Below are 15,323 nucleotides of genomic sequence, written 5' to 3' on the forward strand. Positions count from 1 at the left end.
GATGTCAGTAATTGGGATGAGGTTATTGACAAATGACAAAAAACATTTACATTTCGGAAGAAGGATTTGGCAAAGCTTTCGAATTCTGATTTTTTGCAGGAGTGGCCAATTTTAAAAGACTCCAGAACACCATTTCTAGTTTTAAAAAGAACTTTAACACAAAATTCAAGGATATACAAATTTTTATATTTTTTTTAGGTTAATCTAGATTTCAATTTGATTAATCCACAAAAAGATAATCTTTTAAAAACAAAGTGGGATAATTTTAAAACCAAGATAGTGAACTACTACTATGCCAACATATGGAATCAGCAATCAATAGATCTTCTGAACCAAGCAAAAACGACGAAAAAAATTGGTAAGTTGTTGTTAAATTAATAAAATAACGCTAAATAATTTTTTTTTTTTTAGATTGTCAAGACTACGTTTTTACAATTCTTCTCAATTCAGTTCTGCTGCCTTCAGCAAGATTTAGTGTAGATGGAAATACAAAAAAGAAAGCCACCATTAAAGATGCTAATGAAAGCTTCGTATTGCAGTTAACAACAATTAGCGATTACTCAATACGAATAAAAGAAATTATCGGTAAATATTTTTATAATAAATTGACTGTACAGCCGTTTATAATTGTGGTAGGAGACTCTGAGAACGATCTTAAAACCTTTTATATTTACTTTGACAAAACTTTGTACAAACTAAATTCTTTTATTGAAAGTTTGGATATATGCTTTAAAATCTTTCACGTGTTTAATCTTAAATATCCTAGGATCTCGAAATGCCATGGATGTTTATCCAAAAGTATTTTTATGAATTAGATTCAAAATTTGATTTAAAAAGTTCAAATCTTACTTCATTGTTAATACATATGAATGAAAAAATTAATTTTGTTAATTTTTCGATTGTAATAATGTATAAATGTTTCAGATGTTTTCATTTAAAAGTATTGATGTGCTAATAAGACATTTAAAACACATGCATTTATTGTCAAATAGAGATAAACTTCAATGCGAACAAAATAAATGTAAGCAAATTTTTTCTAACTTTAGTTCTCTAAAGCGACATTTGTTAACAAGAAAGAATATAATTTACACTTTACAAACACCAACAGAGTTACCCGCCACATCCTCCGGAATTAGGTTAGATGAACACATTTTATCAGATGAACCTATCATAGTAACAATGCCAGACACAAGTTCACAATTTCATATAAATAGAGAAAAAATCATAACGGATTTAAAAAATAAGTCTTTAGCTTTATGTCTGCAACTATATTCAAAAAGTACCATGCCAAGAAAAGATGTTTTAAATACACAAAGCATGGTATCAGATTTACTAGGAACAGTTTCTGCTACAATCAGAAATATTATTTCAAATTCAAACAGTAACTTATTACCTGAACTACAAAACGATATTGACTGTATTCTTAACTTTTGTGATGATCCAGTTATGGAAATAAAATCTGAACATCGAATAATTACAGTTTTGAAGGCAATGAATTTATATGAAAGCCCAAAGCCTTTTGTAATTCTTAATGAAATAGCAGACACAGTTGTTCAGGGAAACCCTACACTCGATAGTAAAAAGCTTAGCATTCAAATAATGCCATTAAAATTTCAATTTAAAGCACTTTTTGAGTTACCTAATGTTTTACAAATGACTTTAGAAAATACAGAAAAGTTTTTAGCAGATACAAATTTTTCAAATTTTTGTAATGGCCAAATTTTTCATTCAATTAAATTAAAATTTGATTCTCAACTGGTAATACCCTATGTTTTATATTTTGATGAATTTCAAATAAATAACGATCTTGGTAGTCACACATTCTCAATTTGCGGTTGTTATTACATTTCCCTACTATGCCACAATATATACTCTCAAAACTTGATTTTATTTTTAATGCTGCTTTTATATCTACAAAAGATTTGAAATGTTGTGGAAACAGAACGTCCTTCTTCCATTTACTTGAAGAGCTTAAATCATTGGAGGAAGGGATATTAATTCAATCATTTGATCAGACTTTCAAAGTACATTTCGTTTTAGGCCTTATAGTTGGAGATAATTTAGGTGTAAATAGTATTTTGGGTTTTGTGCAATCTTTTAATGCCAAGCGTTACTGTCGAGCATGTACAACTACTAAAGATCAAATTAAAATTGATGTTTCAGAAAACGAACAACTGCTAAGAACTTGGATTCAATACGAACATGACTTACTTAACAATAAATTTCAAGACACCGGTGTCAAAACAGTTTGTATTTTTAATGAGTTAAAAAGCTTTCACGTTACAAATAACATTTGCTTTGACATTATGCATGATGTTTTAGAAGGGATTTGCGTATATGATATTTGCAACATAATCTTGGTAAATGACAAAATTATTTCATTAGACGTTATTAACAGCAGAAAAAAATTTTTTCAGTTTGGAAATATTGAAATAGGAAATATTTCGCAGCCTCTCCTTATGAAAAAATGACAGCTAGTGAGGTTTTATGCTTTACAAATTTTCTTCCACTCATGATAGGAGATTTAATTTCACCAGACGTGAAGCATTGGAAACTGTTGGTGTTGTTAATAGAAATAGTAGATTTATTATTTGATTCTAGTTTTTCTAAATTCGATCTAGATAAGTTGAAAAATTTAATTAAAGCACATCATCAATTATATATTCTACTTTACGGTAATTTGAAACCTAAGCATCATTTTTTGGTGCACTACCCACGCGCAATTGAGAAATGTGGTCCTCTCAAGTTTGTCCCGGCAATGCGTTTCGAGGCAAAACATAAAGATGCAAAAATATATTTTAACAATATAACATCTCGAGTAAATCCTGCTTATACAGCGGCTATGAAAAGTTCCTTTTGTTTTTCAAATTTTTTACATAAGTATAAAGATGGGTTTCCGCATGCTTTTAACACTGAAACATTTATTACAAAGGACTTAACAAAAGAAGAATATTTACCTAAAATATTGAACTTTGAAAATATTAACTATCAATCTGTTTATGTTTCGACTATAATACATTATAAAGGAATCGAGTATAAACAAAATAATTTTTTAGCATTACTGAATGAAATAAATTGTTGTATCTATAAAATCAAACTTTTTATTTACGAAATTGAAATTATTAAATTTGATGCACATTTTCAATCTTACGAGACTGGTATAAAACAAAATTGCCTAAAACTGATTAACATATCACCTTTCACAAGCCTGCCTATGAATTTACATCAAATTAACAATGCATATGAGGGATTAAAAAAGATATAATAATATAATGGTTTATTTTTTAATTTTAAATTAAATTATTTTATTTAATGAATTATAAATTAGTTATAAATAAGTTATTTCATAGATATAAAATAAATTTAAATTTAAATATGTTTGAATAAAAAAAATATGAATTAAAAACAATTAAAATAGTGTGTTTTCTTTAAAGTTTATAGTGAAAGCTTTTAAATTGCATTTGAAAGTGTTCACTCTCAAAATAAAAGCTAAAGCTTTTAATTTGAGGTTGAATGTGTTAACTTTTAATTTAAATACAAACATTTTTAAATTGGGTTAAAAGTGTGAACTTTAAAATCAAAAGTGTTTAAATTGTATTCGAGAATGCGCATATTAAAATGTAAAGTTTTCACTTTAATATTCAAAGTGCTAACATTAATAATTTACATTTTAAAGTGTTAACTTTAAGATTAAATATTTTTCAATACGGCTGGTTTTCATACATAAAAATTTTTAATTTTAAAGTTCCTTGTACTGGATTTAAAGTGACTTTAAAGTGTTTCTTTTCTGAGTGTAGGCAAAAAATGGGGTCTAACCCCCAACATTTGCAGATGGATATACACATCGATTATCCGACCCATACTGCTGTACGGGGTAGTTGTATGGTGGACAGCCTTGGACAAGGCGTCAAACCGAAACTTGCTAGAAAAAGTGCACATATCTAGTATGACTTGCATAAGTGGTGCTCTGAGAACAACGAAAAGCGCTGCTCTTGAAATCATTCTTGACATCCTACCTCTGGATCTAGCAGGATACCGCGCAGCTGCAATGTCAGCACTGCGGTTAAGAGAATCACTAAGCCTACAGGTCACGGCAGCATACTCTGTAACTACGACTTCCTTCCTCGAATACAGACCGGTGTGCGAACACAACAGTTGCGGACAGCAACTGTATAGTAAAAATTCCCAGCAGGGAATTCCAAAGAATAGAAACTGTTTCTGACCTCAGCGGTAACAAAAGCGCCCAAAAGTCAAAGTTCAAATTCAAGGGAAAATTCTACAAAACTTGGGGTTTACCAAGCCAGCGTACCAAAACTGGCATGTAAGATGTGCAACAGTACGGAGCAGAAATTACGAAATTGTTAAAACTTCCGTAGGTTGTTCACGTCAGGGAAAATAGAATTTGTAAAAAGCAATAGTTACTGTCTGAATTGTCTATCGGGTGGACACACCGTGACACGATGCACTAGCGCATTCAATTGCAGCACGTGCCATGCAAGGCGAAACACCTTGATCTATCTCCCGACCGCACAACCGAAGGCAACTCATCAAAAGTGGACTCAAAACGCCACCGAAAACACACCTTCAACCTCACAGCAGGCTAGGGCAAGGATGGAGTCTGAAAAACAGCAAAATAATATTAATAACTCAACTAAAGGGGTGTTATTAGTAACAGCACGTGTTAATATTCACAACAACGGAGTGATATTTTCCGCCAGAGCGCTGATCGACTCTGGGTCCGAGTGCTCCTTCATAACAGAAAGACTCAAGAAGGGAATAAGCCTGCCATCCAAACGTTTGCATGTGCAAGTGTCGGGAATAAATAATGCGCTATCCGCGTAGGTAAAAGTATCGTGTTCGATTAAGTTAGGTTCGCTTACAGACCCTTTAGTAAGCACTAACACAGTGGTCCTAGTCCTACCTCAATTAACAGGGGACCTTCCGACCTGCCAAGTTAGCGCAACGACTCGGCAAGCCTTCCCTGATTTGATTCTGTCAAATAAGAGGTTCTTCATTAATGAACCAGTTGACCTCATACTCGGAGGCGACATCTATCCCCAGATAATACTAAACGGTATAAGGAAGAACGTTTTAAATACGCGTCTCGCCAAGAAACCGTTTTCTGTTGGATTTTAACCGGTCGTACAGAAGCAATTCACCCAAATAATATACGGGTATCCTTTTTTAACGAAATCAGCTTAGACAAGCAATTAACCGCTTTCTGGGAACTTGAAAACATGCCTACGAAAAGGGTCCTGACTGAAGATTATGCCCATTGCGAGGCACTATATAAAACCACAACGGAAAGGAACTCTGATGGGGGGTACACCGTCGCCCTTCTCTTTAAACAGGTATTTCCGAAAACCCTCTTTTTGGGCCCATCTCTTAAGATCGTCTGCTCTCATTTCTACCGCAAAGAGACGTGCCTAGCCAAGACACCGGCTACGGACATAATACGTCACATTAGGGCACATGTACAAGGTGCACACCGTAGTACCACCCCAATTAACTGATTGCTATATCTTACCGCATCATGCGGTGATCAAAGAGGAAAGCACAACGACTAAAGTAAGGGTCGTATTCAACGCGTCGTTCCCGACTTACAACGGCACGAGCCTGAGCGATGTTCTACACACCAGCCCAGTACTTCGAGCTGACTTAACAATACTTTCAACTGTGTTCCCTATCTAGCGATCAGAACCCTACATCAATTTGCAGTAACGTCGAATCGTCGCTGCCAATCGCATCGCACATACTACGAAACAGCATTAACGTCGATGACGTCCTTGCCGGGGGGCATAGTATCGAGTCCGCAATCACTGCTTGCGATGAAATCACAGCTGCATTAGAGTCAGCAGAAAATGGACCGCCAATTGCAATAGGATACTACAGGAAATACCCAAACCTCACCTGCATACGGAAGACTTTCTGGAGTTCGAGGACGCGAACATGGTACTTTACCGCAAAAAAAATCGCAAATCAGGACATAGTAACAAAAAGGGCGATACTATCTGCCATCGCCAAACTCTTCGACGCTTTGGACTGGCTCGCCCCAGTTATCATTATAGCCAAGATCATCATGCAAAACTTTTGGCTGGAGGGGACGGATTGGGACGAAACGGTATCCACAATCACTCTAGATCGGTGGCAAACCTTTATGCAGGAGTACCCCGCGATTAACAACATTCGGATACCTCGGTGGGTGTATTTTACCCCAACCAACGAGATAGAATAATACGGCTTCTGTGACGCATCCGAAAAAGCCTATGCGGCTACGGTCTACGTGCGAGCTCAGAGAAAGGATAGGATCTACGTTAGTCTACTCATGGCGAAAACAAGAGTGGCACCAGTAAAAACGATTTCTTTACCAAGATTAGAGTTATGCGGTGCCGTCTTGCTGGCTGAAACCCTGGAAACTGTGATGGAGAACCTGAACTTAGGCACATTCAACATTCAACTATGGACAGATTCGACCATCGTCTTAGCCTGGATTCGAAAACCCCCTTGTTCCTGGTCAACATTTGTAGCTCACAGTGTGACAAAAATCGTGGAAAAGGTTGGAACTAAAGCTTGGCGTCATGTCGTGTCCGCATCAAATCCAGCGGACGTAGCAAGAGGACTTCCAGCCACGGACCTAGTCGACAACCTTTTGTGGTGGCAGGGACCTTCTTTGCTGCGAAATGGCCATCTCAGGACGGACAGGTTTACCACACAAATATCGAAAAAAAAACCAATGCATGCAGCAATAAATACCAACAATAGTGGGGATATTCTCGATCGATTTTCCGATCTATCGAGGGCATTTCGTGTCATTTCCTATATCATGCGATTCTCGAATGGAACTCATCCAAAGACAAGAGCGTAATTTAAAGCGGAGTCTCACCAGATTTCGCCCAACGAAATCAAGGCTATGACTAGCCGTCTCATCACAATAGACCAGAAAAACCAATATGCCGAGGAAGTGAACTCTCTGAGAATTAGGAAACCCATCGCGGCCAAAAGCGAAATCCTTTCTCTAGACCCTTTTATCGCCAAAAATAATGTCCTACGAGTTGGGGTCGTCTCAACGCATCCAGGGACCTTCCCTTCAACGAGCGTCACCCAATAATCCTCCCTTAGGCCTGCCGATTCACCCGTCTTCTAGTCCAGTTTGTCCATACCATTTGCCTACATGGCGAAAACCAGCTAATGCTGCGGCTCCTACGCAAGCAGTATTGGATACCGCGGGTCGATCCACCATTCATAATTGCAAGGCCTGCACACTATTCCGCAATCGTTCCCCGACACAGCTCATGGAAATTCTCCCTGCGGAACGCACTACTTTTTCTCGGGCCTTTACAAATACCAGGGTGGATTTTGCCGGACCATTTGACATTAATTCCTACAGCGGACGAGGATGCCGCATGCCAAAGGGCTACGTCTGCCTATTTGTCTGCTTTGCGACTAAGGCGATTCATTTAGAGCCTACGAGCGACCTAACTACCGCCGCGTTCCTAGCAGCATTTGGTCGGTTTGTCGCCAGACGAAGATGCCTGAAAAACCTCTATTCCGACAATGAAACGAACTTAGTCGGAGCGTCCAGGGCTCTCCGCTCTGAGTTGAAAACGTTCCTTGCTGACGCACGCAACCAAACTCTCTCCAAATATGCCAACTAAACCATGGCATTTCATACCAGCAGCAGCTCCTCATATCGGCGGGCTGTGGGAAGCGGGAGTCAAGATTTTCAAAACTCATTTTAAAAAGATCGCATCGGATCATAAATTTACTCTCGAAGAGTTTAGCACCCTCCTGTATAGGGTTGAATCCTGTCTCAACTCCCGACCCCTAAGCGCATCTTCAAATGACCCGTCCAACTTGGAGCCACTTACCCCCGGACCCTTCCTTGTTGAGGGCCATCTACTAGCGCCACCCGAGATCGACGTCAGCGAGAATCGCGCATCACTCGTCAACCGTTGGGAGAAACTTAAGGCGCTGCATCAAACCTTCTGCAAACGATGGAAAACTGAGTATCTCACCGAGTTGCAGAAACGCGTTAAGTGGAAGCATTCACAATCAAACCTCAAACAGGGAGACCTAGTCGTCATAAAAGAGGAAAATTTGCCTTCCAATGAATGGAGACTAGGTCGGATAGCAAACCTTCATTATGGTCCCGATAACCGAGTTCGAGTCGTCGAACTGGACACGGCAAGGGGACAAACCACAAGACCAATTATGAAATTGGTCCTCCTACCACCCTCCAGTGAGGGTGAGGAAGACTTGTAATTTCCACCCGTTTACAACGAAACCCCCTCACCCTCATAGACTTCCAGGTAGGGATTCCCACCAGTGCATCGCGTCACCCTAAGAGCGCAACCTAAGAAAAACTAAAAATTCCGACTCCGCGTAGGAGGCTTCCACTGAGGATTCCAAAACCATCCTAGGCACTCAGTGCCAACCCCGGAATCCTTGGGCTCTCCACGTGAGCGGACAATTTTCAAACCAATTTTTAAACTAAACTAAAGTCCCGACACCACGTGCGAGGCTACCACTGAGGATTCCAAACCACCCCCGGCATCTTCGGAATCCTCGGTCTCGTCACTTGATCGGACACCTAGCAATCTAAACTACTACACAAGAACTCGCCGTATGCGGTTCCCCCTGAGGATTCCAACCTCCCTAAGCACTGTGTGCTACACCGGAATCCACGGGCTCACGGGAATCAACGCTACTCTCAAAACTTCGCGCTCTTGGGTGACGGAGATGGAAGGGGTGCCTACCGGGAAACTATCGAGGGAAAGGGATAACCGTTACCCCAGCTCTCGTTCACCCCGAACGAGGCCAACCGAATCCTAACGCAGATCCACTATCTGCCTCAGGATACAATTACACCCCCCAAAAGCCCATCGAAGCTCTTATAAATGGCAAAGATATCAATTCTACAAAAGAAAAAGAATACGCATGGAGAGTTTCTTCAGTATTATAAAAATTCATAATAAAACGAAGAAATTTCCTTGCCTATTACAAAAACCATCAAGATCCGCAATTTCGCATTGAGCATTACAAATTACACGAACGTATACTCATCAATGTCAACGCCCCCAATACAGCGCCTTTTGTGCGAATCGGGGTCCTAATTGTTACAGTGATGCAGTTACGTAGGCTACACTGCACTTTTTGTTATAAATTTGCGTTAATTTAAGATAACTAACATCAAAAAAAAAAAAAAAACAACTCAATGGATAGTGGCTAATAACCCTCGGATATGCAGCCACGCAGATACATATTGAATTAGGAAGCATCAAATTCCACCAAATTTGTGGGTTTGATCTCTGTGATAAGTACTATATCAGAGTCCAGAAAGCATAAGCAAAGGAAAAACTAACATTTTATAAAAACCTCAATTACCAATAGCGTCACCAATACACAAGTGATCACGGACGCAGTCAATCATAAATTTAAGGTGCTCAGCACAACCCTCGCCGAAGAACAGCAAGGAGGGGTATGGAGTGCACAAATGCACTCAAGTTCTGCTGCCAACAGCACTGCTGCCGCCACAAATCCAGGAAAGGTTTACAGGGAACCTCTACTATCGCAATATCCTCAAACAAAACGTAATAATGAGGCACAAAGTCAAAATTGGTACCAACAATTGATGAACCATATCAATATCTCGATTTAGCACCACCGATATTTTGTTCATGGAACAATTTTTTCGCCAACAAACATGCTTATTTTAACCATTAGGCTAAAGCGTGCTTAAGTGATCAGCAAATGCCCGGCCATTGCAAGTATATTCGAAACTATACCACGCACGGCTGTCCTATGAGGGTGCACCATAGCTGACTCGATTTTGAATAACCAATCATGAAAAAATTACAACAATGCGATCATGCTACGCATGTAGCTGTGGCACTGAAATCTCTTCGTTTCTTGAAAATTCTTCCGGTACCAAACGATTTTCTTAATATTCCAAATTTTTAATATACCCTGCTGTAAACCTAATATAATTTTGTTAAGATAAGCTGGGGGATGTTGTAGGGTTAAAAGCGTTCTTTTAACCAATGTATAAATGTCTATTATGCGAAATGATCCGAAATGATGACGAAGTGAAAACACCGTGGTCAGCTGTTAGACTAATTTTTATTTTACAAATTCACTGTCCTAAATACATAATTTTCAATAGTGAGCCCACACAAATTCTCTTATACAAAAAAAAAATACAGTTGTTGCTGCATTCATAATTTCACTTTCCAGCATATAATAAGTATGTATGTGTGTATATACATATGATTTTAACCTTCATGTGCCCGGTAGTCTACATTTGTAGCAATTTGGGGAAAAAAGTCAAATAAAACAAAAAGTTCCGAAACAAGAATGTCCGAGGTTTTCAGTAGCTTCCTAATTGGACTTCAGCTTATCGCAACATGATTTTTTGCAACTGCCCCTACGATTGCCTTACCCAAGTAGGTTTGTGTGTGCGCATATGTACATCCATGGAAAATTTTAACGCGATTTCGCAATTTATGATTGGAATACCGGCGATAATACGAGTTCCAACCCAAACGATATTGGCGCAGGTGGTCTAATTTGTATCAATACTGAAGTATCCGACGCTGGAAGTGAACTAGTTATTGAAGAAGATGACATGATGATGAGCAGGAAGAGAGCGCAATATACGAAGCAGATTTCGATGATGATTTTGATTCAGGAGAGCCACCCATTACGCAACGACATGATGCGTTGATCGCTAAAGATCAAATTCCATGGCTTATGAACTTGACTAGTCAATCTGTTCGCGTAAGTGACCATAATGTATTTCGGAGCAATGGTGTGGGCCAAATTCGGGCTACCCGCGTTCTAATTGAGCCTGACGTTTTTGAGTTGATATTCACTCCATCAATGCTTCAACAAATGCTTATAGATACGAATGAAAAAGCTCGAAAACCTATGAGACTTGGAATGAAAAAAACTACACCACAAATGAAAAAGAGCATTTACAGGCCTTTTGTTACTAGCAGGTGTGAATAAATCGAATGGCGAAGATGTGGATGTGCTATGGAGCCAATACAGCGTTTGCTATAACCGTGCAACAATGACCAAGCCACATTTCAAAGAAATTTTTCGATTTAGCGAGCTTACAAGAGCAGCTAGAAGGCGATAAGGCTGCTCCAATATCTGCATTGTAGATGCAAATAAATGCAAACCTTACCAACCGTCTGGAGAAATAACTGTGGATGAGCAACTATTTGCTTATCGCGGCAGAACTAAGTTTACCCAGTACATACCCTCTAAGCCTGCCAAGTATAGGATAAAGGTATGGTTTGCGTGCGATTCTAAATCGTTCTATCCACTCAAAAGTGAGATATATACGGGAAAGAACTCAAATGCTAGTCGATCAACCAACGTAGGAGAAGGTGTTGTGCAAAAGTTAGTATGCCATTGGGAGAGCATCGGAAGGACTATAATTCGTGACAATTTTTTCACATCGCTAAATGTGGGCAAGTATTTAATGTCCAAAGCTCTTGCTCTTCTTGGTACTGTTCGCCAAAATAAGACTTTTGTACCAAATGAAATGAAGGCTGACCGCAATCGAGCAGAAGAGCCTGCCATTTTCGGGTTTCTCGATGGAAAGTTTTCTTTGGTATCTTATGTCCCAAAAAGATGCAGAGCAGTCATAATACTTGCCATTACACCTTTGACAGATTCAATTGTAGTTGAAAAGAAAAACAAGTCACAACAATTGATAAAATGCTTTCTGCATATTCAACGAAACGCAAAACTTTGCTTTGGCCCTTGGCCATGTTTTATAACATGCTAGATATAAGTGCACTTGCATCATGCATCATTTACTCGGAAAACAATCCACATAACCATCTAGATGGATCCCTTGCTGCCACTTCTAAAGGTGATTCATCCATTTTACCTGATATTTCCAGCGACAAACAACCAGCTTATCCTGTACGTTGTCAGCACTGTGAAATGGGAAATCGTAAAAGTACACGCAAAATCTTTAGTTGGTGTAAAAAAGCAGTGTGCGATGCTCATGCCGAAACATATACTTTGGGAAAATGCTGTTCAATTTCTGAAAACTAATATATTTTTTGATTTAAAATTATTACCTGAATTCAATATTTTTAAATAAAAACGTTAGAACACACGTAAATTTCAAATAATCACCATACAAGTCTTTTTCCTAAACATTATCGTGGTTTTACATACAGTTACATGCTTGCTACAAATGTAGACTTCCGACCGTGTACGTAAGTTTTATATCCCGGGCACATGAAGGTTAAGCAATGCAAATGAGCTGACAAAGAGATTGAGAAATTAACAATAGTTGAGTGACTGGCGTTAGGCTACACCAATAACATGTACTAGCATAATTGCCAGCAAATATTCAGGTGAATGACCGTGGCCGTGGCCTTCAATTATAACTTAAAGAAAATAGCCATTCTTCCCATAAGCCATTTTTGTGGAGGTAGGTTGTCCTCATGTATGACGACTAAGGTGTTGTTGTTGATGTTTGGCCGATCTTTAAACCACTTTAAGTGTACTTGTAGTTCGTTGATGTATTCGTGTGACCATTGCTTCCAAAAGTTTTGTTTAATTGCAGTTATTTGTGCCCACTGTTGCGAGTGGTTTACTTCGAATGATTCGTTTCGCTCTGGAATTGCCTTTAATGCATCGCCAATAATGAAATGGCCAGGGGTCAATGCTTCGAAATCATTACGATCCGATGACAATAGAGCTATTGGCCGAGAATTTATGACCGCTTCGATTTCCACTAAAACTGTTGTGAGTTCGTAGGTTATACGTGAGTTTGAAATGCTGCGCCGTAGATGGCCCTTTGCTGATTTCACGGCCGCTTCCCAAAACCCCCCAAAATGAGGTGCCCTGGGTGGGATAAAATTAAAACTGATAAACTTATTAGCGCAATAATTGATAATTAAATCTTGAGTTTCCTTTTTAAATAAAAATGATTTTAATTCCAAAAGTTTATTACAAGCGCCAAACAAATTTGTAGCATTGTCACAGAATAAATCAGATGGCGAACCTCTTCTTCCGATCATTCGTTTCAAGGATGCCAAAAATGCATCAGTAGAAAGGTTCGAAGCGACTTCTATATGTACTGCCTTGGTAGCAAGGCAAACGAAAATTGCGATATATGCTTTGTATGGTATCTTGCCCCAAATACGTAGATATACATCAACTGGTCCAAAAAAGTCAATGCTGCATCGGGCGAAAGGGCGTGACGGAGTTAATCGCTCAACTGGGAGATGTCCCATGACTTGCTGCATCAGTTTCGGCTTGTACCGTACACAATGTATGCATGACCTGACCACTTGCTTTGCCACGGCGGCCGCGTTGATAATCCAAAATTTTAGCCTTATTAGCGCTACGAGTGCCTTTGGTCCTGGATGGTAATGCTTTTGATGCAGGTGTCGCACGTATTTCATAGTAAAATCGCATTTGTTAGGTAATAGTAATGGGTACTTTCTATCGGCAGGAACGTCCGCAAGATCTAACCGTCCACCAACTCTCAATAGTTCAATTCTTCGATCGATTCAAGAAAGGGATTCAAGTACCGCAACTGTCCGTTTGTTGGTCGATTTTTCTGTAAAAGATTAATATCGTTAACGAAATGTTTTTGTTGGAGATTCCAAACTATGCAAATCAAGGCACGGTGCAATTCCTGCGGAGAGAGAGATTTTGAATCATTATATTCAGCATGGGGTCGTAGTTTATTCACGAATCTTAACATCCAACTGATTAATCTAATGCTGCCAGTATATGAGCTCTTTTGATCCACGCCTTGAAGGATATAATTTCTGTTTACAGTTGCGCCGAATGCCGATTTTCGTTTTTTGATTTCTATAATTTTCATATCGACGCGTTTGTCTTTGTTTTTTGGCCAAGCCTCCATGGGTTTGTATAAAAATGCAGGTCCAGTATACCAAATCGAGCTGCCGAGTTCTTCCACCATGCATCCTCTGGAAACTATGTCTGCAGGATTGCTATGAGTTGGAACATGCTTCCATTGGGCTTCTGATGTTAAATCTTGTATTTCCGAAACCCGGTTTCCAATGAATGTCGAAAGCGTTACTGAGTGCATTTTTAGCCAATGCAAGACCACTTGAGAATCTGTCCATAAAAAAACGTTAAAAGATTTAGTAGAAAGAATTGATTTGATTTTAGAAAAAAGACGAGATAAGAGGAGAGCGCCGCAAAGTTCTAGTTTTGGTAACGACTGTTTCTTAATTGGGGCTACTCTGGACTTTGCGGTGAGTAATTGAACAGAAACCTCTCCGAACTTGGTAACTGTGCGGGTGTATATTGCACATCCATATGCTCTTATCCATGAATCACAAAAGCCATGCAACTGAAGAGACTGGGTGTCTGTCGATAGGCAATACCTCGGTACTTTGAGCGATGATAAGTTTGTGAGAAAATTTTTCCAAGCCGAATGAATATTCTGAGGCACGGATTCATCCCACTCCAGCTTAAGTATCCAAATTTCCTGCAACAAAATTTTAGATAAAATCACAATAGGAGCCAACAAACCAAGCGGATCGAACAAAGATGATGCAATTGAAAGGATGGTTCGCTTCGTTATTCGACTTGGTGGTCCTTTCTTCGGTTCAAACGAAAACAACAATATATCCTGTGCTTGGTCCCATCGCATACCTAAGGCGCTGCTAACAGATTCGTCCAGGTTAAGATTTTTGACACTGCTATCTTGTCTAATTTGATGACGGTTTGAATGCCATTTTGATAATTCAAATCCACCCAACGCTAACAAGTCTATCAACTCTTCCTTTAATTGTATAAGTTCAGTTAAATCATCTGAGCCGCACAACAAATCATCGACGTAAAATGATGATTTAACGATATTAGATCCAAGTGGAAACTTATCTTGATGTGGCTCAGCCAAATACAGTAGACTTTGTATAGCCAGATACGGCGCCGAAGCCATTCCATAAGTTACCGTGTTGAGTTGATAGGTACGAATTTCTTCCGCCGGTGAACTCCTCCACAAAATGTATTGAAAACGTCTATCACTGTGATCAACAAGTACTTGTCTTTACATCTTTACTATATCGGCAGTAAGTACGAATCTGTATAGACGAAAACGAAGAAGAAGAAGAATTAACTCAATTTGAAGAGTGTGGCCAACCAACTGAACATCGTTAAGAGATTTCTGTGATGTGGTTCGACAAGAAGCGTCGAAAACGACACGAATTTTTGTTATTGTGCTGGTGGGCTTCAAAACACAATGATGTGGGATGTAATAGTGTGGTTCGTTCAAATTTGGATTCTCCACGATGCTCATGTGTACCAGTCGC

At 39.0% G+C, this 15,323-nt stretch overlaps 2 protein-coding genes across 6 annotated transcripts in view; both read left to right on the forward strand.

The window, feature by feature from the left end:
* The window catches only part of LOC137237028 (xylulose kinase), a 1,135,242-nt gene that overhangs the window by 1,069,742 nt on the left and 50,177 nt on the right, over positions 1 to 15,323 (forward strand). The gene's annotated exons all lie outside the window — the stretch shown is intronic.
* LOC137247896 (uncharacterized) lies at positions 2 to 9,658 on the forward strand. The gene is made up of 7 exons (XM_067778858.1): positions 2 to 7; positions 199 to 358; positions 412 to 585; positions 1,109 to 1,810; positions 1,921 to 2,346; positions 2,451 to 2,745; positions 9,391 to 9,658. The coding sequence occupies exons 1-7, from the start codon at positions 2 to 4 to the stop codon at positions 9,656 to 9,658; spliced, it is 2,031 nt and encodes a 676-aa protein (XP_067634959.1).

Source organism: Eurosta solidaginis, chromosome 1 (assembly GCF_040869045.1).
Source record: "Eurosta solidaginis isolate ZX-2024a chromosome 1, ASM4086904v1, whole genome shotgun sequence".
NCBI lineage: Eukaryota > Metazoa > Arthropoda > Insecta > Diptera > Tephritidae > Eurosta > Eurosta solidaginis.